This window comes from Nicotiana tabacum, chromosome 21 (assembly GCF_000715075.1).
Source record: "Nicotiana tabacum cultivar K326 chromosome 21, ASM71507v2, whole genome shotgun sequence".
NCBI classification, from domain to species: domain Eukaryota; kingdom Viridiplantae; phylum Streptophyta; class Magnoliopsida; order Solanales; family Solanaceae; genus Nicotiana; species Nicotiana tabacum.
In genome coordinates this window covers 69,375,030-69,398,552 of record NC_134100.1, presented here as the reverse complement: position 1 = coordinate 69,398,552, position 23,523 = coordinate 69,375,030, and the positions used below count along the sequence as shown (strand labels likewise).

The 23,523-nt window shown below is 34.1% G+C and overlaps 2 protein-coding genes across 2 annotated transcripts; one reads left to right on the top strand and one right to left on the bottom strand.

The window, feature by feature from the left end:
- Positions 1–11,021: 11,021 nt before the first annotated feature.
- On the top strand, positions 11,022–14,871 carry LOC107790930 (uncharacterized). Its single transcript, XM_016612904.2, has 3 exons — positions 11,022–11,646; positions 12,320–12,439; positions 13,102–14,871. Exons 1-3 carry the CDS (start codon positions 11,299–11,301, stop codon positions 14,662–14,664), a joined length of 2,031 nt encoding a protein of 676 aa, XP_016468390.1. The 5' UTR covers positions 11,022–11,298; the 3' UTR covers positions 14,665–14,871.
- Positions 14,872–19,381: 4,510 nt separating this feature from the next.
- On the bottom strand, positions 19,382–21,073 carry LOC107790929 (NEP1-interacting protein 1). Its single transcript, XM_016612903.2, has 5 exons — positions 20,783–21,073; positions 20,415–20,566; positions 20,202–20,285; positions 19,944–20,108; positions 19,382–19,687 (listed from the first exon to the last, which is right to left on the bottom strand). The coding sequence occupies exons 1-5, from the start codon at positions 20,943–20,945 to the stop codon at positions 19,565–19,567; spliced, it is 687 nt and encodes a 228-aa protein (XP_016468389.1). The 5' UTR covers positions 20,946–21,073; the 3' UTR covers positions 19,382–19,564.
- Positions 21,074–23,523: the final 2,450 nt, after the last annotated feature.

Genomic DNA, 23,523 nt, shown 5'->3' with positions numbered 1-23,523 from the left:
TTCTCTATCGGTCGTGAGTAATTCGAGTGTCGTAATTCTCTTCCAAGCAATTATCACAATTTACTAGACATATTCTTCCGAATTACGCAAGCTGGCACTAATTCACCGCTCACTAAGATCGCACCAATATTTCGTTATTCCTAATCCTACCTTTAAATCCTCCGTATTGATTCCTCACATACGTTAGAAGTGATGTTGTTCAACAACTACCTAAATATGTACCATTTTCCAAACAATACATACTAAATAGGTACAATCATTTGAGAACTTTTCAATCAACTGAAATAAGCACGTAGTTAAACAAGTAGAGAAATTCAAATGCTCAATTATATAAAAACGTAACAAGAATTCATCCTCCAAAAAGTTCCATCAAAACCCTAGATAAGAAATTTGCTATTAATGCTAGTATGTAAAAATACAATACTAGAATTCATAACAATGGAAAAATAGGAAGAAAGAGGATAAAACGCGAAGTTGAATCATTCTCCTTGCTACAAGTGTATTCTTTCCCCCTCCCCCCAAAGTCTTCTCTCTCTCCAAAATGGTGTCCCTCTTCAAAATCACGTTTTAGGATGTATTTATAGCGATTAGGGTTTGTATAAGGCCAATTTTCCTTCTTCTATTTCAGATTGGAGAAGTTGGTTTCTTCTGATCCGATCCCAGTCTGGCGAAGTGAACCTCGCTTCGCTGTCCGGGACTTTTCTGGTTTCTTCTGCTCCGGTCCTGGTCTGGCGAAGTGGACCTCGCTTTGTTGTCCGGGACTTTTCTCTTCATCTCTTTTTTCACCGATTTTTCTCTTATTTAATCCTTTTTCGCATAAGTTTGTTCCTACACATAAGAAATATGTAATGAGCATATTTTCACTTCAAAGCAGTGTGAACTCCCGCAACTCACACAAAAACTACACATAAACACACTCAAAATATGCACTTTTCATAAGAACTACACATAAACACACTCAAAATATGCACTTTTCATCATTTATTATCACCCCACACTCAAACTCTTGCTCGTACTCGAGCAACTTAAAATTAAGTGAATAGGTAAGAAATACCTTTCAAAACATACTCAAGCATCACACCAATGAAAGTAGTTTATATCAACGCTTAGAACCCAGTATATGCACTTTTCATACATTTTCTCAAGGTTTAAACTCATGCCAAGATTATTTAAAATATTCATGTAACTCTTTCTAACATCCTCGCCTCAAAATTTGACTCTAGTGCATTCCACACTATGACTCGCTGCTTGTGCCAACTCAAAAATCAATGTCTCTACCAATCTTTTACAAATCATGTGCCCTCACCAATAAACCACAGAGAAAGTAGTCCACACACTCAATATAAGTTCAAGTATATTTTAAGGACTCTCAAATCAAAAGAATTTGTGCACTCTCACAAAGAAAATCTTATGTCACCCAAGTTCGTACCCTAGGCTTGCCCGTAGTGTAAGTCTCTACTAATTTAAGCTCACAACGTCTAGGATCAATTAGGACTTTATAGGTTGTGTAATATAGGCTAAAGGACGGGTAGGATATATTTGAGAAAATAGTGACTAACTATCCTAAGCACTTGTAATACACTATACTCCACTTCTAAGCACCTTCTTGTCATGGCCAATTCAATGTCTTTCCATGAAACCATACACATTTAAGCCCTTCTTTATTAAGCACGTCAACGTTTAGATACTTAGAAGCCCAAATAAAGATATGGGAGGTATTATTCTTTTTTTTTTCACTCTCCTTAATTTGGTATTTCTAGCTAGTACTTTTTTTTATACACAAGTACACCTTGTCGGCCTTTCTATGGTTCCACTCAAAAGCTACCCAATCTTTTTCTTTATTCTTCTAGCTTCTTAAGTGCTTTCAGAGGTAAAGATTTGATTCAGAACAAAGGGAACTCAGCTTGTAATATGGTTGCTAAAGAAAAGGTCTACATACTCAAAAGGGGTGACAACGGATAGTATTATCACTGGTAGGAAAATAGTCTAAATGGTCAATCAAAGAAAACCTATATCACTTCCCAAACTTACAAGAATTAATCATTTCGCTTCGACTCACACACGTGGCAAGTTTTAGACTAGCAAGGATGGCACAGAGTACACCAAAATCTCACCTCACACAATGCACATGACTCACTCTAGATAGCTCAGACCCGACTCTCAAGTTAAAGCAACTAGTACGGTCATCAAAAAATTTAAGCACACGAGAATTAATCACAAGAGTCGAATGATGAGCTTCGGTGTCAAAAGGAAGCCACACATATTTTCAAGGCATATAATTATAAAGATCATGAAGAAAGTACTTAGTGCAAATGCTCCACCTCTAAACCCCGATATAAAATATGTCAAAATGCATAGATACGCAAGTTCTCCACATTCCTTTATTAGTTCAAAATAAAATTCTTTTTATATTTTTCTTTGGACTTTAAACCCTCAAGAAAACTGTCTACGAAGTTCATCGTCGGAAAAAGTCCAAAACTTATTCTACCTAAAAAAACTACTACCCGGTTCAAAGAGGTATCTCTTGAAAAAGAACGTGGCCATAAGAAAAACCAAGAGCGATTATTTCTACCTAATTTCTTTTTTTTTTATTTTTTTTCAACACACATAAAATAACACAACTAAAATAGCATATGAACACCCAAACAGTCTCTTCACCCCACACTTAAAATTGTGCATTGTCCCTAATGCACATCCATAAATATAAGAAGGTAAACAAAACTCCCTGGTAGGCCAAAGGCTGAAGCATTAGCAGCTCATGGGGTACTCAGACTTTTTTCAGATTTGGTTCTTTGTGTGGGCACTGCACACTTAGTTCTAACCATCTCACTTGCTTTTGCTTTCTTCCAATAGCCTTGCTTCCCATGCTCCTAGAGAAATAAAAAACAACACTACAAAAGTCATAAAAAATAATAATTAAAAAAAAAGAAAGCAGTAAAGCTGGGTTGCCTCCCAACAAGCGCTTGATTTAACGTCGCGGCACAACGCGAATCACTTTTGGCCTCTACCTCAAACTTATGAATTGTATCCCAAGTTTTGCTTCAAGTTTTCTACTATGCTCCAAGGGTGGTGGAACAAATCTAACTTCCCCAAGAATATAATGTAGTATTCTGCACTTCTTAGCCTTTGCATGAGGTATGTAATTCTGACTTTCTGGCAAGAAAAATTTCAAAATATAGGCACCTTGTTCCTCATTCCTTGACTCCTCAACTGGCTCGGATGACTCTATTTCCATATCATCATCCAAACACAATGTGGAACAATGCTTGGAGTGTGGACCAATGCGCTCAACTACATGAACATTGAGACTGTCAACATCCTCAACACCCATGATACTAGAGTCAACTAAAAAGTAGAACCATCATAGTAAGGGTTTGGGGTAGGATAAGAAATACAAGCACAACCATAAAAGTTACCATCTTAATCACCACAAATATCACATACATTCCACACGTAATATTGAGCTGGTGCACATAATTCGCTCTCGAAAATATTTTGATAATTTTGTCACAGGTAGTTTCTTCCACAATAAGCATTAGGAATATCAACAGTAAAATTACCAACATTGAAACTCCCATAATTCCAAGATGTCATGTTTCTCAAATAAACAAGTAAAACTAAAAAATAAAATAAAGTTGAAAACCCTTCTGGTTTGTCTGCAAACAGAGGCTTCTTTGGATGTCGGCATTTTTCACAGACAAACCAACTTTTGGAGAATATGGGAATACCTCCCATTGAATGGAAACTATAAGCTGCTACGCAACCATCATTTTCGGAATGCTACTGGGCCACTAAGAAGGATTCTTCTAGGTATGTATAAGTCATTGCTTGACCAGAACAGCAAAGAATAATTATTGTATGATATCGCCATGTATATAGTAGCTATGGCTGGTAACTTTGTTCACGATCCACCTTTTGGCATTGGATACATTCTTGAAAACTGCAGCCTTGTAGCTCTTTAATGTAGTTGATTACTCTTTTTTTTGGGTTTTGTTGGGGGGGGGGGGGGGGATGAAGTAGCTAACTTCTCTCATAATCAGCTTTCATTTAGTGCATGCTTTTGGTTGGCAACTGTTCAGCAATCTATTCAGAGAATGATGATCTTGTGTCTTTTCCTGAAAAAAAAAAAGAAAAAAATATATATGTACACCTACACTATTAGTTCCCCGACAACGATGCCAAAATTTGATCACGCCCAACTCTAATCCTAAAAAGGATAAGCGATCGCTGCAAATATAATCCGGTCTAAAAGTTCGGAGTCGAATCTCACAGAGAACTAAGACTTTAGTTATAGTTGTTCACTATCACTAAGAATACAAGTTTGAACAATTTTTTAAATTATAAAGATTGAGATTTATATTTATAACTAATTAACTAACAAATACTAGAAAACAGTAAAATTATCAACTAATGAGACTAAGAGTTGGAGACAAGATTAAGGCGGCCTAGAATTATGATTTTCCCAATTTTCAGAATCCTTCCCACCACGTCTCCATAATTTCGCCTAAGTGTTCTCTACCGATCGTGAGTATTTTGGGTGTCGTAATTCTCTTCCGAGAAACTACCATAATTTATTAGACATATTCTTTCGAACTACGCTAGCTTGCACTAATTCACCGCTCACTAAGATCACACCAATGTTTCGTTATTCCTAATCCTACCTTTAAACCCTCTGTATTGATTCCTCACATACGTTAGGAGTGATGTTCAACAACTACCTAAATATGTACTCTTTTCCAAACAATACATACTAAATAGGTACAGTCAATTGAGAGCTCTTCAATCAACTGAAATAAGCACGTAGTTAAGTAAGTAGAGAAATTCAAAGGCTCGATTATATAAAAACGTAACAAGAATTCATCCTCCAAAAGGTTCCATCAAAACCCTAGATAAGAAATTAGCTATTCATGCTAGTATGTAAAAATATAACACTAGAATTCATAACAATGGAAAAATAGGAAGAAAGAGGAAAAAATGTGAAGTTGAATCATTCTCCTTGCTCCAAGCGTGTTCTTGCCTACCAAAAGTCTCTCTCTCTCTCTTTCCAAAGTAGTGCCCCTCTTCAAAATCACATTTTAGGATGTATTTATAGCGACTAGGGTTTGTATGGGGCGAATTTTCCTTCTTCTATTTCAGATTGGAGAAGTTGGTTTCTTCTGATCTGATCCCAGTCTGGCGAAGTGAACCTCGCTTCGCTATCCGGGACTTTTCTCTTCAGCTCTTTTTTCACCGATTTTTCTCCTATTTGATCCTTTTCCGCATAAGTATGTTCCTACACATGAGAAACACGTAATGAGCATATTTTCACTTCAAAAGCGGTATGAACTCCCGTAACTCACACAAGAACTACACACAAACACAGTCAAAACATGCACTTTTCTTCCTTTATCAGCTATCACATGTAAACGTATTCCTACATATACAAGAGACCCACAAGATAGTAACTTAATCTGAAAGAATTGAACCACCTTTCAGATGCGCAAGATTAAATCAAGGAGATAAATTTTTGAGCAAGTGATTTCACTCACTAATTTATCACCAGAATACCGCTTATAAAGAGATGAACATGATGTATCTATGATCTAAACAAATATATGGACACTATGTTTTGCATTTGCCTTGCAAGTTCTTGGCACTCAAATCTTTTTTTATTTTTTCGTAATAACCACTCAATTCTTATTATGATATTCGATTATTGTGTTACCCTCTATGAAATTACTAGGGAAGTTCACGTGCATTTAATTCCAAGGATTTTTGTATTTGGGTGGGTTTGAGAGAAGAAGAAAGAGAGTTGTAAGACGTGTGAGTGGCTTTTTATCTTTATAAGCTAGTTGAGTTGGGTCGAATTGGGTTTATGGGTGGTTTTCTATGCTTTGTTTTGGGTATTAATTATTTTATATCCATGGGGACTATCATGTCAGCATTTTTTACTGAAAAAATCAAATAAATCCGCTTGAGTGATCATCTGAGTGTAATAAGGATAATTGAGTGACTTTCTTGTTACAAATGAAAGAAAATTGACTTTACTCCATAATTTCACACAGTTCAGTAACCATTTGAGTAATGAATTCACTAATACTAACAACTCATGTAATATTTTATATACTGTATTATTTGATGATGTCATTGTCACGACCCAAACTGGAGGGCCATGACTGGCACCCGGGCCATACCCGTCGAGTACCAACGCACATTTTATCTAACATTTCTTGTTATCTATAAGGGCTGACGAGATCCATATAAATGGTAGACATGAATCCTAAACAACCAACAATGACAGATAATGGCATGAACATATATAACATGGACCGATAAGGCTGTCATGAAGCTATGTATAAGGTACGAGCTGACAAGCTGCCATGAGAGACTATACAACAAAAATCAGTCGACAAGGCAATTCAAACTATACATGAGTCGACATCTGTCTATGAGCCTCTAAAGGAACATAGGTGCTGCAACATTGCCGGAATGGGGCCCCGACATACCCATAATATCTATAACAAAAATGTATACCAAGACCACGGCAAGTCCGGAGAAGGGATCTCGCCAATAACCGCTGAACTGGGCAGCCTACTATGGCGGGGGAGTTTCGCCTACCTGTCTATTAGGACCTGCAGCACGACATGCAGCATCTACAAATAAAAAGGATGTCAGTACAAATAAATTACTGAGCATGTAAGGCAGGAAAGCATAAGTAAGAACAGTAATGTAAATAGGGATAGAGAATATACAACTTGTAACATCTGGGTACCTCTGAGGGCTACTGACATGAAATGCATGACACATACACACACACACACACATATACATAAACTTTTAAAACATACACCTATGTGGGCATCATCATCATCATATCGTACCCGGCCGTAATAGGCTCGGTAAAAATATACCCGGCCATCATAAGGCTCGGTAGAATCATACTCGGCCATATGGAGCCCGGTAAAACCCAACTGATCAGTGGTTGCATAATAGGTTTCGTACCCGGCCGACTATAGCGTGGCTCGGTAGAGTAAAATAGATACATATATGATGCAAGCTGGACTCATTGGAATCACATTTTGAACCTTTCGGAGTGACGTAAGGTCGGTATCCTCCGTACACGTTATTAGGATTAACTCTTCATCAAGAATCTTATAAGAATCAGGAAATACCAACAACATTGATAACATAAGAATAAGAGAATTAACATCAACATCAATCGTTCCATAAGAAGGGAAACAATGTAAGTACTGCTAGCTTTTAAGAGTGGAGTATCTTTGGAAGCTCGTTCATTACATTATGTACAATCGGAGTCGTGCAAAAGAAGGAAAGGGATAGCCTCACATACCTTGTATATACTTCCCAACCTCAAGCTATACAAATGTCACGACTCCTTAGTCTACAATAAGAGAAATGACACTATCGTTATCGTTTAAGCGTCCTAACTATTATGTATCGACCGCAACCTATTTTACGATGAAACGGACAGTATCTCCCCTATTTATATGACTTCCCACAAGTTAAAACAACCACCAAACAGCCCAAACAACATCAATAATAATCATATTGAGCCTCACAAAATAGTCCACCAACCAATAATATTACTAACAAGCCTTTCGATATATATCTCACAAGTTCTACCTTCAACGACTTAGCCGTAACTTGGATAATCTTAAATACATGTAGGGTAAGAGGTTCCTTACCTTTAAACAGAAAGAAAAACTCCAATTTGACCTTAATTGACCACGGAATATCCCTCCAATGCTGCCACAAGAACAAGGAAGCGAAACTAGCAATCAATTAGGGTTTTTCGACACTAGAATCACTTTAGAAGACTTGAAATAACCTAGGGTTGATATTAAAAACTTGAGGGAGTATTATACAGAACATAAAAAAACAACCACCCCCATGAGCTGGAACAACACAAAAATTAGCAACAACAAGAAGAACAAGAAATTTACTAGCACCACGGGATTCCCGACACTTGATTTGTGTTGTTTGCCTTTTGTTTTGGTTTTGGATCATGAGAAAACCTTGAGAGAGTATTTTTAGGGTTCTAAGGTCTGAATATACTAAAAAAGAATGACTTAAAACGAGGTTGAGGCGTGTTGTATATATCCATATGTCTCAACCACCTATGTGGGCCCCATAGAGTTGCTTGGCGCAGTCTCGCGAAAACGCGAATATCTCTCTACTCCGAGATCGTATCGACGAACGGTTTAATGCGTTGGAAACTAGACTCATAGATCTTCAATTTGGTGGGTAGAGCACCTCGTAATTCCAATTAAATTGGGAGAAAGCTTAGTAACATTTGACCTAAAGTTTAAGTAAAATTATGAACGTAAGTTGCGACAACTTCTGTCGACTTTTGTTTCATAACTCGTTTGACTTCAAGACTTATGATACGGATATTATATGATTCAAATACCTTAAAATACGACCTCTTGGAAATATTAATCACCTCTAGTTTTACCCGAAAATACGGGTTATAACATCCTTGATTCGTTTAACTTCTAATACTTGTTAACCACTCTTATACACCCTTATATCATTTAAGGCCAATAGGATTAACTTCTTATCATCTCAAAGATAATCTCTTCTCGGATTTATGTCGGCTAACTTACGGCGCGATCTAACGTACGCGAATATGGATTGTAACAGTCATGATGATACAATATGAAATAAAAATTCGTATATTAGCAAAAAAATAATATAATTTCTATTTAAGATAAACTACTCCGAGAATAGATTTATTATATCATTATTTACCGCATAACAATATTTGTACTTTTTCATGTTATATGACACTTTTTCTTTCTATTACGGTCAAAAAGAATGAGAACCTCATATATTGGGTACTTTCATTATCTTTAAATTTTTTATTTTATACTTTAATCACGAACTCTTGTAGTCTTAGAAATATCATACATTTTTTAAGATCACAAGTATTAGAGGTGGGGTGGATCTAATACTTAATATAGAAGGCACATGAACTCATGGTGTTTTCGTCAAACTAAGTATTTTATGTATATATTTTTTAAAGTCAATCTAATATTATTTATATGTTGCCACCTTATTGCAAAAGTTTAACTGGTGTGCGTAGTTGAATGTTGAGTTATTTATCTAGAAAAATAATGATTAATTATCACTTAAAATATTTTTTTCTTTAGCTTTGATATGTTCTAGAAATCTTAATTCCGCATATAGAGGTACTTTTAGCACTTGTTTGGTTTGATAGATCGAATGAAATAAATCATGGCATAAAATTTGATATTATTTTATGGATGTTTGGTTTGTCTTTTCAGTCATGCATAGCTAATCCTGGTATCATTTAATACATTAATTATTGTGTTATTGCCTAATAAAATACGCATGGAATAATAATATACAGACTAATCAAGATATGGATTAAACACTAGGAGATAAATTACCTTTTTATGTTTTCTTTAAACCCATCATCAATACCCTTGTAATTTTATTAAATTTAAAAATAAACCTATATTTTTAACTATATCCTACATATCCAGCTTTTATTAAAATCAAAGCTCGAAAGTAATCGCGACTCAAGGGCGACCCTTCCTTAAATCAGGTAAAGCAACTGTTTTATGCCCCAGATTTGAAGGCCCCTTATTTTTTGTTATACCTAATAGACTATATATAAGTTTTAAAAAAAGTTATGTGAAGCAAAAATTTTGATTTCTTACTTTTGCAAACATAGAGAAGAGGGATTTGCAATTGCTATGATTTCTGCCAAGGAAATTGTATTTGAAATGAATATCGAACCCGAATTTCTAAAAAACGTGTGATATAGGAATAACCATTTGATGAGAATGATGAAAATGAAATCTCAAACTCTCTCGAAAAGTTTTTTAGAGTTGATTACTTTTATACATAGTAGACAAGACTATTTTTCACTTCATAATAGATTTAAACAATTTGAGGTATATGAAAATATTTTTGGTTCACTATTTAGCGATAAAAAACTGAGATCACTAGATGATGAAAATTAAAAAAATATTGCCTTAATCTTGAATGTTCCTTAAAACATAATAATCAATCCGATATTGATGGTTTAGATTTATTTTCTGAATTAAAAGTGTTAAGGAAAATAGTACAATTAGAAAATAATAATTTATTTGATATACTCAATCAAATAAGAAGATTTGATTCTTTTCTAAATTTCTATATTGCTTATAGAATAATGTTAATAACTCGTGTTACCATTGTTTCAGCGGAAAGAAGTTTTTCAAAATTAAAATTGATAAAATCTTACCTAAGATCAACAATGTCTCATGAGAGGTTAAATGAATTATCTATATTGTCAATTGAGAAAGACTTATTAAAAGAAATTGATTATAAAAAAATTATTTATAACTTTGAATCTAAAATACGTTTTAAAAAATAGACTTTAATTTTTTTTTTAAAAGTTAGATACCTCATAAAGTTTACAAAATTCGTCCCTGCACTGACTTATAATTCTTGCATTACTAATCTCTGCATTATAATTTTAATATAACTTATTTTTTAACCAAAGCACCCCTTAATAAAAAACTAAAGCACCCCTTAATAGAGACCGGACTCGCATATAACATACGTGTTCATGTGAATCCAATAATATTTTGCTTAAAAACGATATATATATATATATATATATATATATATATATATATATATATATATATATTAAATATCAAAAACCCTTCCACTTCTATTGTATATTAACTATAAAAATTCATAAATTCTAAATCTGTCTTTATCTCTTAGTATGTACTACTAGTTTTTATTATTTTCGTAACATAAAATAATACTCCTTCCGTTTCAATTTATGTGAACCTATTTTTTTTTTAGTTCGTGCCAAAAAGAATGATCTCTTTACTTATTTGGAAATAATTTACCTTTATGCAATGATTTATAACCACACAAAATATATCTTTATTTTACATCAGTCTTCTCTCTTTTCTTAAATTTCGTGCCCAGTCAAATGAGTGCATTTAGGGAGTAAGTTTAAAGTGAAATTTTTAACTAAAACTGCAAGTATGACCCAATTTAGAGACGAAGTATTTGTTACTGTCATTACATAACCACGCTCCTGGACCAAAACCCCCAAAACCGTACCAGTAATCTAGTTATAGCTCTTCATTCGTCACAAACCAGAAATAGATCACTGAATCTACTACTCCCTTCCAAGTTCCAACCCCTTTTTTCACGCTCGCCTCCTCGCCCAGCTCTCGTACTGACCTACTAATGGGCCCCTCTATTACACACACACACACACAGTGTTAGAAGGAGCTGACTAATGGCTGAATCTGTGAATCAAAGATGAAGATCACCGCCAGCAACGCTGAGCTCCCGGCGATTACATTCTCCGAATTAGATCTTTTGCACAAACCGTCTAATAACACTGGTAAACCGTCTCGTCGGAAAACGAACAACTTCGCCGCTGCCGGAGTGAAGTTGCGCGGAACTCCTAATGGGAGGAGAAGCAGGCCTGAAACTCCTCTTCTCCGCTGGAAGTTCAATGATAATGCCTCTATAAAGGAAGAAACTTCGCCGTCGGAGCTTGATCGGAAATGTAGCTGGAGTGTGGTTTCTGCTAGGAAGTTAGCAGCTGGACTGTTTAGGCAGCAGCTTCCGGAAGTCAACCACGGTCAAAACTTGGGGATTCAGGTATTTTTCCGTAAATTAATTTTTTTTATTTAGGGCTTTTGTAATTTGGCTGTTGATATATTGATTGCCAGTTAACACTCATCAATGTCAAAAACATTTGATTTTTCGAATCTAAGTAATTAACTTGCATTTATATTAAGGTACATTAACTTAACATATTGATGCATTTAGTCAAAGCAAAGGAGTAAAAGAGAAAAGTGGAATCGCTTCAGTAGTCTATTATTTCTTCCTAATTGAGATTTCTCCTTTTTATTCCCTTTGGGTATAACTGATTGTCAATTAACACGCAGCAATATATAAAAATTTGATTATTTGAATCTTATTGATTCTAAACTATTCTCATTTACATTAGTTGCATTATTGTATACTGATTTGGCATTTTGATGAATTTGGTCAAACCAATTATGTTTGAATAATTAGGAATAGTGGAGAAAATGGAACCATTTTAGTAGTCTATTGAGAACCATTCCATCTTCTTATATTTGTAGTTGGTAATCCATTTGATAGTCCTGTTAATGCCAGCTTTTGGGACCAAAGCCATCACCCTTTATGACCGTTCATTTTTACTATTTTAGAGCAAAGAGCAACTCGAGGAGTGTTGTGTTGTTGTATATTCCAAGTTACAGGGATTGTGCAACATTTCGGAATTATGATTTTTCTTTCTTCCATTCAGGCTGGTCGGGTTGAGGTGCCCTTTCATTGTCATCATCACAGTAAAGTGCATGACTCTCACATTAATCCAGTGCCGAGTCCTCGATCTGTCTTTGGTCCAACAAATGGCCATTTTCACAAGGTATGTGACTTTTTTTTTTCCATAAGAAACTTTGAATCTTTTTTGTAACCGTCTATGCTTCCTTGTATCATGAAGTTCTAGAGTTGTCAGGGACATAGTCCTATACAAATGTAGCATGTAGCGACACGAGACTCGCCCCTTTTTAGGGGGACATAATTCTCCCAAATATTCTTAATGTCATCTTAACTGTCTTAACCCCTTTCATAGTGAAGTCACGGAGTTGTCTGGAACACGGACCTGTGCAATGTTGTAGGTGCAGGGAAACAAGATACCCCCTTATATTGGAGGGATGCAGTGGTCACAGAATGTTCTGAATATTGTGTCAACTGTCTTAACCCTTATATGGAAAGTCATGGAGTTGTCTGGGACGTGGTCCTTTACAACATAGTATCCACTTATATTAGAGAAACTAGAGTTATGGGTATATATTCCTATGCAATGGAATAGATGCAGGAAGACAAGATTTTAAGGGTAGACTCTTGGCTGTCATCATTCTGCATAACTCTTCTGAATACTTTAATATTTTTGATATTGAAGAGACTTTAATATCCCTGCTTCACAAAAAAGACTCTTGATCTTAGTACTTAAACACATTGTCTTCCATTTTATATTTGTTTCTATTTTGCTGATCTGACTTTGTTGCAATTCTCTATATTATGTAGCTAGAACCCTCACTTCAGTTTTCCCACTCTGCTATGGAGGGGGCTACAAAGTGGGATCCAGTTGGCTGGACAACAGCGGTGGAAACAAAGAAGGTATACGGCTATGAGAAGGTTCTTGATCAACAAGTGAATACTGCTTCAATGATTTCTTCCCTTGAGGCAGAACTAGAATGCGCTCGTGCCAGAGTTCATCAACTTGAGACCGAACGGCAGTCATCAAAAAAGAAACTCGAACAGTTTTTGAGGAAACTTAGTGAAGAAAAGGCAGCATGGCGAAGCAGAGAGCATGAGAAAATTCGTTCAATTATGGATGACATGAGAGCTGACTTCTCCCGAGAGAGGAAAAACCGAAAGAGGCTGGAAATAGTCAATTTCAAATTAGTTAATGAGTTGGCTGATGCCAAGTTATCAGCAAAATGCTATCTGCAAAATTACGAGAAAGAAAGACAGGCTAGAGGGTTGATAGAAGAAGTATGCGATGAATTGGCCAAAGAGCTTGGAGAAGACAAGGCTGAAGTTGAGGAATTGAAGAGGGAATCTCTGAAGTTCTCAGAGGAAGTAGATGAAGAAAGAAAGATGTTGCAGATGGCTGAGGTTTGGCGTGAGGAACGGGTTCAGATGAAACTAGTTGATGCTAAGGTGATGCTTGAAGAGAAGTATATCCAGATGAAGAGACTAATTGGAGAGCTAGAATCATTTCTAAGTTCTAGAGGTAAGAGTTTGGATGTGGAGGAGATGAAAAGAGCCGAACAAATCCAACAGGCAGCTGCCTCTGTGAATATTCGTGATATTAGAGAACTCACGTATGAACCTCCAAATCCAGATGATATTTTCTCCATTTTTGAGGATGCTCATTTTGTTGAACCTGATGAAAGGGAGATCCAGCCATGCACTGCATATAGTCCTGCCAGCCATGCCTCCAAGCTTCGCACTCTCAGTCCTGATGGTGATGTTTACAACTTCGACAAGCATTCTCATGCATATGTCAATCAGAGTGATTATATAGAGGAAGAGGGAAGTGAGTGGGAAACAGTTACCCATCTTGAGGAGCAAGGCTCTAGTTATTCTCCTGGAGGAAGTATTTCATCCGTCAACAAGTATTGCCAGCACAGCAATGTATCAAGAAGTGGAGCAGACTGGGAGAGAATTGGTGGTGATGGCACACCGGTTTCAGAAATTAGTGAAGTATGTTCCGGACCAGCTCAGCAACTTACAGAGGTGTCATCTGTATCTAGATTTCAGAGATCATGCCCAAGTAATGGAGACAAGTTCAAAATAAAATCACTAGAAGGAACTAATGGGAGGCTGTCAAACAAAAGGCTATCAAATGGGGCCATTCTTTCTCCAGATCATGGTTCGAGTAAAGGTGGCTGTAGCCCCTCGGACCTAGGAAGCCAGTGGAGCTCACCTGACTCGAGCAATCCACAAATAGCACGCGGAATGAAAGGATGCATTGAATGGCCACATAACTCTCAGAAGAAAAGCTTAAAAGCAAAGTTATTGCAGGCAAGAACAGAGAGCCAGAAGGTCCAGTTGCGCCAGGTCTTGAAGCAGAAGATCTGAGAGAGAGTTCTGAATACCTGAATATGAGGCCTCCTGTCAGTAGGTGTATCAGTAAAACTAAAACAGAATTCAAATATTTTTCCGAGAATAGTCTGCTAACCGGAATTTGTCGGAGAATCATGTCTATGTATCGATAAATAACTTTGTTGTCAAAGCTATAAGAGTCTACTGTAATTTCAATGGTGTATTATTTTGGTATTTCTTTAACTTATGGCTTGGGCCATTTATTACCAATATACACCCTCCACAGAAGTTTCAGTAACAAAGAGAGAAACTTTGCGTTTGGGTTGGGCATAAAATCCGAAAAATGGGACCGAACCGAAATAATTCGGTACTTCGGTATTCGGTATGGAGTTTTCAAAAGTTCAGTACCCCTCAGTATTAAGATATTGGTATTTCGATATTACCGAAATACCGAATTTTTTTACTAAATGTTATATAGCATATGTTAAATATAGTGTGTAGTCTAATTTTAATTAAGCAATGGTACCGGCCAGGTGCCCCAATCTTGAGAGATGTGCCAGTATTTATATGCCTCACTTCTGTTGTTTCTGTGTCATCCCTTTACTTAGCGCTAGAGTAATATGCTATTAAGCTTAATTTGCATGTTATCGTCAAGGGAATGTTAATCTGATTTGGTTGAACAAGCCATAGTTCTGAAAAGGCATGCACTTTGTAGGATTCCAACACTTGTCATGGAAAATCGGCATTAGCCAGAGCTCATGACCATTGTGTGTACAATTTTGAGCTTACACCAGAAGTGCAGAAATTACGTTCCACTATTAGACTTTGTTGCTTGCATCTTTACTGATTCTATGGCATGAAAGTGCCTCTGGATTCTATTAACAGAACATTTGTTTTTCAAAGAAGGAAAACTGGATAAGAAAGAGTTGAAATTAAAAAAAAAAAAAAAAACTTAAGCAATGGGGAATATGTTCCTACCTAAGAAGTTATTGTGCTTTTCCATCTAACTCTTTTTACCCTTTCGTTTCATATATTTGCTCTATTAAAATTTGGTCTATTTTATATTTTATTGTTCAGTGGCTGTAATGACCAAATACTTCTCGTTTCAAAATTTTCAATAATCTTGGCTGCCTCAGTCTTATATGCAAATAAGGCAGCTACAAGAAATGCTCTAGTAAAGCTGTACATCACTCGTTAATGCATGATTGATGTTGCATTTCTTATTATCTTACAGAAATTATCATGCAAATTTGTTATGCAAATTGAAAAATCGAAACCGTACCGAAACCGTATCGAACCAAATAAGAAATCCGAACCGTACTAAACTACTTTGGTACGGTATTTGGTATACACAATTGATAAATCGAATACCGAACTACCGAGCCGTAATTCTTAAATACCGAACCGAAATACCGAACGTCCACCCCTAGTTTGCGTAGTTGATTTCCCTTCTGATGTTTTATACTTCAATGCCATACAAGAGGGGGTGATTTGTGTGGTGTCCAATTTTCGCATGCACTGGATTATAGAAGGATCTGGTTCTTTTATGAGTTCCTTAAGCTACAATTGCGGAATAAGTAATACAGAAAGTAAAGAACACAAGTATTTTTACGTGGACTACACCCGACTCAAAAGGTGAAAAAACCACGACCTACTCCCCAGTAGAATTTTTTCCAATATTTTACTACAACTCTGAGCCAAATAACAATGTTTACAAACTCTTGCAAACCTAAGTATCAACTCTAACCCTTGTGGCAACACGCCACAAGTTGTTGCAACTACTTCAAGTTAACTCTAACTTGAATGATATAACTCAAGTACCTAATACAATTACTTCTAAAGAAAAGCTGAAAGGTACAACTCAAAAGCTCTTGCTACAATTGAACTAGGATAAAAGCTAGACACATGGAACTAATTCTTCAATCTGGTTCATGTAGCTTCAGTTTCGCACTCTTGAAACTCACAGGAGTTGCTCACAAAATGCCTTGCTATTTTGCTCTCAATTCTTGCTTAACTTCAGTATATATATATATATATATATATATATATATATATATATATATATATATATATATATATATATATATATATATATATATATATATATATATATATATATATATATATATATATATATATATATATATATATATATATATATATATATATATATATATATAGAGTTAGTAGGATTAGGATTAACTAGAAACCTGATGCTTTAACTTTCCTTGGTGGAATAGTTCTAGTTAACTTCAACTTCTAACTCTTTCCTTATATTGGACAGAGTTCTCTTCAAGTAAGGAGTTCTGTTCCTTATCAAATATGCAACATTTTTGTTCAGGAATTATCATAAATAACCACTTATACTTATCCCTTGCACGTGTATGCCTTTTGCTTGAATCTGACCGTAACATGTGTACAGTATCCATGAACCTGGTTCATGTCTTTTGTCAATCATCAAAACCTAAACCGCTCAGGTCAACACCTTCATTCCTCTACGAATGTCCTTCTGTATTAGCCATTACTAGATGACGTACCTATGCGATGCACATGCCCAATTGTTGCTCTTTTTTCTTATGTTTTTCCTTTTAATATTTTTTGGTCTATTACTAATTACACACTTTATTCGTCTTCAGGGAAAGAAAAAAAAACATAGGCATTTGTATAATAATGTATAAAATCACATTTACCTGTATTATTTTTTTTAATCTTTTGCGTTATGTGTATTTTAATTTTTTTGAAATCGTATTACTATACCAATCACTTTGTAATACTTGTTGAAGTCTGACACTTTATTTTACAAAGATTTTACAATACTTCAAGTGCAATGTAGAGTATTTCTACATAGGTTCTACATATTTTTATTTTTAAAAAAAAATAGTTTTGCACCACCAAACTTAAAATTGATTATAAAAAATTGATTGAATAATTGAAAAATAAGCCACGATGTATTTTCTCATTGTTTAAATTGAATATATATAGTTTTACTCTTTTAGTATTTTCAATTGTGTTAATGTATTATTTTTTATTTTTATATTAATCGAAATTTGAATAATAAAACATATTCAATTTATTTCCAAATAGTTGACGAAAAGATTTTTTCTGTTCTTTGAAAAAATAATTGTAATTTTTAATTATTCGGAATTGTTTTACTAGAAAATTTGTATGTTATTCTAGTTTAATGACATATCTGAATAATTTATTAAAAATAAATTTATTTTTTCAATCACTCTAAATACTAATCAAATTGACCTTAAATTGAAGCATTGCAGTATTTTTCTAGTTTCATTTGATATGATTGACTCTCGGGTATAATACAACTTTCTTTACCATAATTATTCGTTGAACAGAGGAAAAAGTATAATCATGCAGAATGATACTTCTTATGCTGCCTAATACATAATAAAGAAAATAATTCCCCAAATTAGTTGTCTTAACCTTTTGTTTAGATTACTCTCAAATAATTTTTTATAGAGGGAATCATTATTATACAATTTAAACAATATTCAATATTCTATAACAAAAAAGGGACTTGACTATATTTTATTCTTAATTTTTTTTTCTAATTTTATAAAGTATTCCAATTAAAATTGAAATTTAATGAGAACTTGTATAAAATTATATCAATTGATACTAATATAAGAACACCTTAATAAAAATTTACAAAATTTATTGCCACTTTTTTAGGGAAAAAAAAAGTTTTTACCTAAAATAGTCAATAGATAAAACAAATAAAATAATATTTCTTAAGGAGACATTAGAATTGTTATATATAAATGTATGTAACAATTGTATATTTTTAATCAAATAAACATTGAATTATAAAATTACCTAACAGATAATTTTTTTAGTTAAAAGTACTAAATGGAAAAAACAAATTAGACAATGAAGGTGTGAAGTAGTTTCCTTTCAAACAAATTGAAGAGTAACATTAATTTAGTAGTACATTTAAAGAAGATAGTCAAGGTTGAATGGGAAGTGGGGTCCACTGAAGAAATCAATAGTTTGGGCCACATTACTTTTGGTTTTTTCCGTTAATAGAAACCCACAATCAAGCTTTTGAGCCTATTATACAATGTAATTATATTTTTGAAATGACCATAATGCCCTTGGCCGACCTCCTCTCCTCTCTTAGATATAATAGAAAAATGATGGGGAAGAGATTGTCGAAAGGTAAAAAGTATAGAGGATAAAGAAAGGTATCTATACAATTCACGGCAAATCCAACATGCCGAGGAAATAGCATAGATAATTTCTGACCCTGTCAATTCTATAAAAGTGTGACCTAAATGTATTGTTTGACAGTAAATTAGCCTATTTTAGTCGTATCCTCGAACCTCTTCCTGACCACACCAACTTTTTTTCCTTTCATTTTCTTGGGCTATATTTGACGTTATCATGCTTTCTAATTAAGTTGTTCGTTGTTATTATTATCGTAAGTAGATGAACATAGTATTGAATGAGTTAGATGTGTCTTATTTTTATCAAGACAAAAACCTAAAATGAAAAATGCTGACATGTTATTTCAGTTAAGGATTGTGTCAAGCATCCATCGTGATCTCCATAAAGACAAGTCAATTAATACTTCTATTCATTGTCTAAGGTCTAATATAGACTAGTTCTACCTAGTTAAGAAGTTTTTGAGAAATACAGCCAGAATGGATAATGAAGGGAAAAGCAAACGCAGAAAACAGAATTTTTTTTTTTTAAAAAAAAGGAAAGAAAAAGTACTCATAATACACAATAGGCTCGATTAACAGAAGTCAGAAGAAAAGTTGCATTCATCTGCAAGTTTTGATGGCTGAACAATATACATTTTGTAAGCGAGTTGTTTGTAAAAACAACTGCAGCATATTTTCTCCTTTAGGATTTAGTAGTATTAGTCTAAGTAGTTCCTCGATCAGATTGCTTTTATCTCCACAGTAAGTGCATACAATCAAATTTCTACTCTACAAATCGGGCAACTCCCATGCCGAATTAACCATTCATCTATGCATTGTGTGTGGAAGTTATGTTTACAACTTGGTAGCAACCTTGCAGAGTCCCCATCTTTGAAATCCTACACCATAGTAAAATTGCACAGATTATCGTATTGCCTATTGGTTTACATGGTATACAAATTTGGATTATAGGTAACTTGACAGCGTAAACAAAACACTTAAAAGATTACTGTAAGTAACTGCTCATAATAAGTAGAACTAGTTACCTAGAATATAAAATAGACAACCTATACTTACGTGTAAAGATTCTTTACACTGCTAGTATATGCAAGTTAAATCTGGTGGATTATTAATGAAAGGTAACAATAGGTTTACCTGCAGGCAAATTGCACAAGTGACTTCTTGAAATTCTCTGCAGGTATTTACTGAACAGAAATTGTACTTTGGCAGTTTCTGTATAACCTCTTGAGATAATCCTCTGGTTGCATTAATATCAAAGATATCAGATATTTCCCTCAAACTTGTCTCCACAGTACTAACCTGAATTTCAAGAAATGCATAGATTAATTGATTAGGTAAAGCATCTTATAATAAGCCCAAAAATTTCAGAGTGAAATAGGCATCATATCTTACTTGCCACTGATAAGCTTTTAGAACTGCTGGACTGACCCACTCCATGAATACCTTTCCATTTACTAGACTACAAACAAGTGCAACCTGTAAAATTTGGACTTAAATCAATTTCTCAATCTTCCTCTAAATTCTTAAAGAAACAAATACCAATTTAGAATTGTTAATTTATTTACCGGCTTCTAAATTTATATACTGTCAGTGCACAGAACGTACCTTGGAAAATGGCTCGCCATTAACTATAAGTTCAACTAACTGAACAGTTGTAATAGCGCCGGTCACAGCACCCACTGCAGCCCCTCTGAGAAGCCCAGTTTCTGTTGTCTGGCCTTTGATTGCTCCTATAATTATCCCTACGGTCGCTCCTCCTGATTTTCCCAATATAAAATAAATAAATTAAGTGACCATTATTAATGAATTAAAGACACACAGGCTGATGCAATCTGATTTACTGGATTCAACTGAATCTAATACTTTTCACGTAGACCACAAATATATACATGAAAAATTACTAATGATTAAACTCATTAAGTTAAAAATTCTGAATTCGTTCGCGATTAAAGTAACAAAAGAGATGCACATACCTAAAGCAAGAATGCACATAAAAAGAGCCCAAATTGCATTCTTTATCACCATCAACAAGAGCCCAGAAGAAAAACCAGCAAATCTAAAGAAAACCCAAGTGAAAACAAACTCCTTACTCTTTACCAGTAAACTATGAATGCCAGAAAACCAATTGGTCGTCATTATAAAAATGAGTAGTAGTTTAGCCAGAAGACAGGAACAGTATCTACGGAAGAGAATGAAGAACTAGAATTGGTTGAATTAAATTTCACGGACTTAGTTTTTGGAAAGAGCAAGTGAGTAGATAAAATTAAGGCAGGAAAATAGGTGCATTTATAGGGGTGCAAGAGAAAAAAGAATTGCTTGCATTTAAGAGAGTTAGAGCTTAGAGCTACCACTCACGTGCTAAGCTCATGCATGTGCTGTTGAAGTGGCCGTGATCAGTATGAACATCCATATATACATAATTTAGGGCCGCCCGACGAATTTTGTGGCCTAAAGCCAAACTTTACGAAGAGGCTTAACCTTTTTTCATTTTTTATTTTTAGTTTTTATTTTTTTATTTTTTTTAGATGCAAAATTATTAATAATTTTCCTAAATCAATTTCTCCTAATTTTCAATTGACAATATAGCTAATTTATTTAACCTCTCTTGAGACACCATTGATCTTAGGTAAGATTTTATCAATTTTAATTTTAGAAAACTTCTTTCCGTTGAAGCAACGGTAACATGAGTTATTAATATTATTCTATAAGCAATATACGCATTTGGAAAAGAATCAAATTTTTGTATTTGATTGAGTGTATCAATTACTGTTATCTTCTAATTGTAATTTTTCTTAATACTTTTAATTCAGAAAATAAATCTAAACCATCAATATGAGATTGATTATTATACTTTAATAAGAAACATTCTAAGACAATGTTTTTTTAAATTTTCTTCATCTAGTGATCTCGATTTTTTACCATTAAATAGAAAACCAAAAATATTTTCTTATGCTTCGAATTGTTGAAATATATTTTGAAGTGAAAAAATAGTCTTGTCTATTATATATAAAGTAATCAACTCTAAAGACTTTTCGGGAGATTTTGAGATTTTATTATCAACATTCTCATCAAATTATTTCTTCCTATTTATCACACGTATCTTACGAAATTCGAGTTCGATATTCATTTCAAATGCAATTTTCATGGCAGAAATCATAACGGTTTCAAATCATTCTTCTCTATATTTGTTAAAGAAAGAAATCAAACATTTTCACTTCATAGAGCTTTTATTTAAAACTTATTATATGATATATTAGGTGTAACATAAAAATGAGGTCCCACAATTATGGGCTTAAAGCAATTGCTTCGCCTGCTTTAGGGAAGGGCCGTCATGCGTACATTCATGTCCCCTCATTCAAAGTTTAATCTTTATATATACGTTATGTGTATCTTCCGAAAATATGAGTTCAAAACATTATATATTTATACTATTTGGAATGAAAGAAGTGCCAGATTTTTTGAAGATAAAGCCACCTCTATATATGCAGAAGATTAAAAGTACTACTATATACTTTTTGTTTGTTTTGGTTCAAAGAACTTGTTGGTGATGCAGAATCTTTGCTAGATACATTAGAATCACTGATGTGTTAGACATATGAAAGCTGGAATATCTTGTAATATTCAAACACATTTTGTGCTACAAATAGTAATATCCTTTTCCTAAAAATAAAAATAAAAGTAACATACTCCATCCATCCTAATTTATGTGAATGTATTTGATAATTAGACATGCGCGAATGTTCAATATATGTTATATACCATTAAAATCTAATATTTTATCTATATAATTTTTTGGCTTGGGCTCCAATGATGAAATCCTACAAAGTTCTCAAAGAGAGAGAAGAGTGAGAGAATTTGTGATGTGAGAAAGTGGTTAAGCAAAATTGCTTCCAAATTTAGAAAGTGGTTATTCTTTTTGGAACGGACCAAATGAACTGACTACTTAAACTAACAGCTAAATGTGTCCCCCCCCCCCCCAAGGTTCTCAAAGAGAGAGAAGAGTGAGAGAATTTGTGATGTGAGAAAGTGATTAAGCAAAATTGCTTCCAAATTTAGAAAGTGGTTATTCTTTTTGGAACGGACCAAAAAGGATATAGGTTCACATAAACTGGAACGGATGGAGTATTAATTAAATCTTGGTAAGAGTTGGGTGCGTTAGGCGATGCCCTAAATTTTAGCCCATCTTGACCCAACTCATCTCAGCCCAAGTAATTTTGGATGACCCGCCCCTTTATCGACTCAGTCAGGAAAAAAAAAAACTTTTGAAACTTGTGATCTTAAAAGTTTAAGGGGTAAAAGCTTTGTGGGGCTATGACATTTGGTTGGTTATAAAAGCTTCTCATTAAGGGTAAAATGAGTAAAATAAAAAGTTTAAAGTTGAATTATTTTCAAATTTAAAAATATGTTATTTATTTTAGAACAAACTAAAAAGTAAAGTTTGAAACGGAAGGAGTATTAGATTGCTTATAATTGATTTTAGTTTGAACTGTTCACTCAAAAAGAAATATATAATCTCTATTGTTCAAAGTTAGCTACTAAAGATTGACCTCACAGGTTTTTACAGTGCTTATATATCACTTATTTTTCTATATCCACGTTATTATTTGGTCACTAACGATCTCATTAGTCATAGTTTTCTTTTGTTTGTCCTTTATTTAGCTTAATATCTGCCCGATTTGTTTTTGTTAAATTAAGAAAAGAGAATAAATAAACT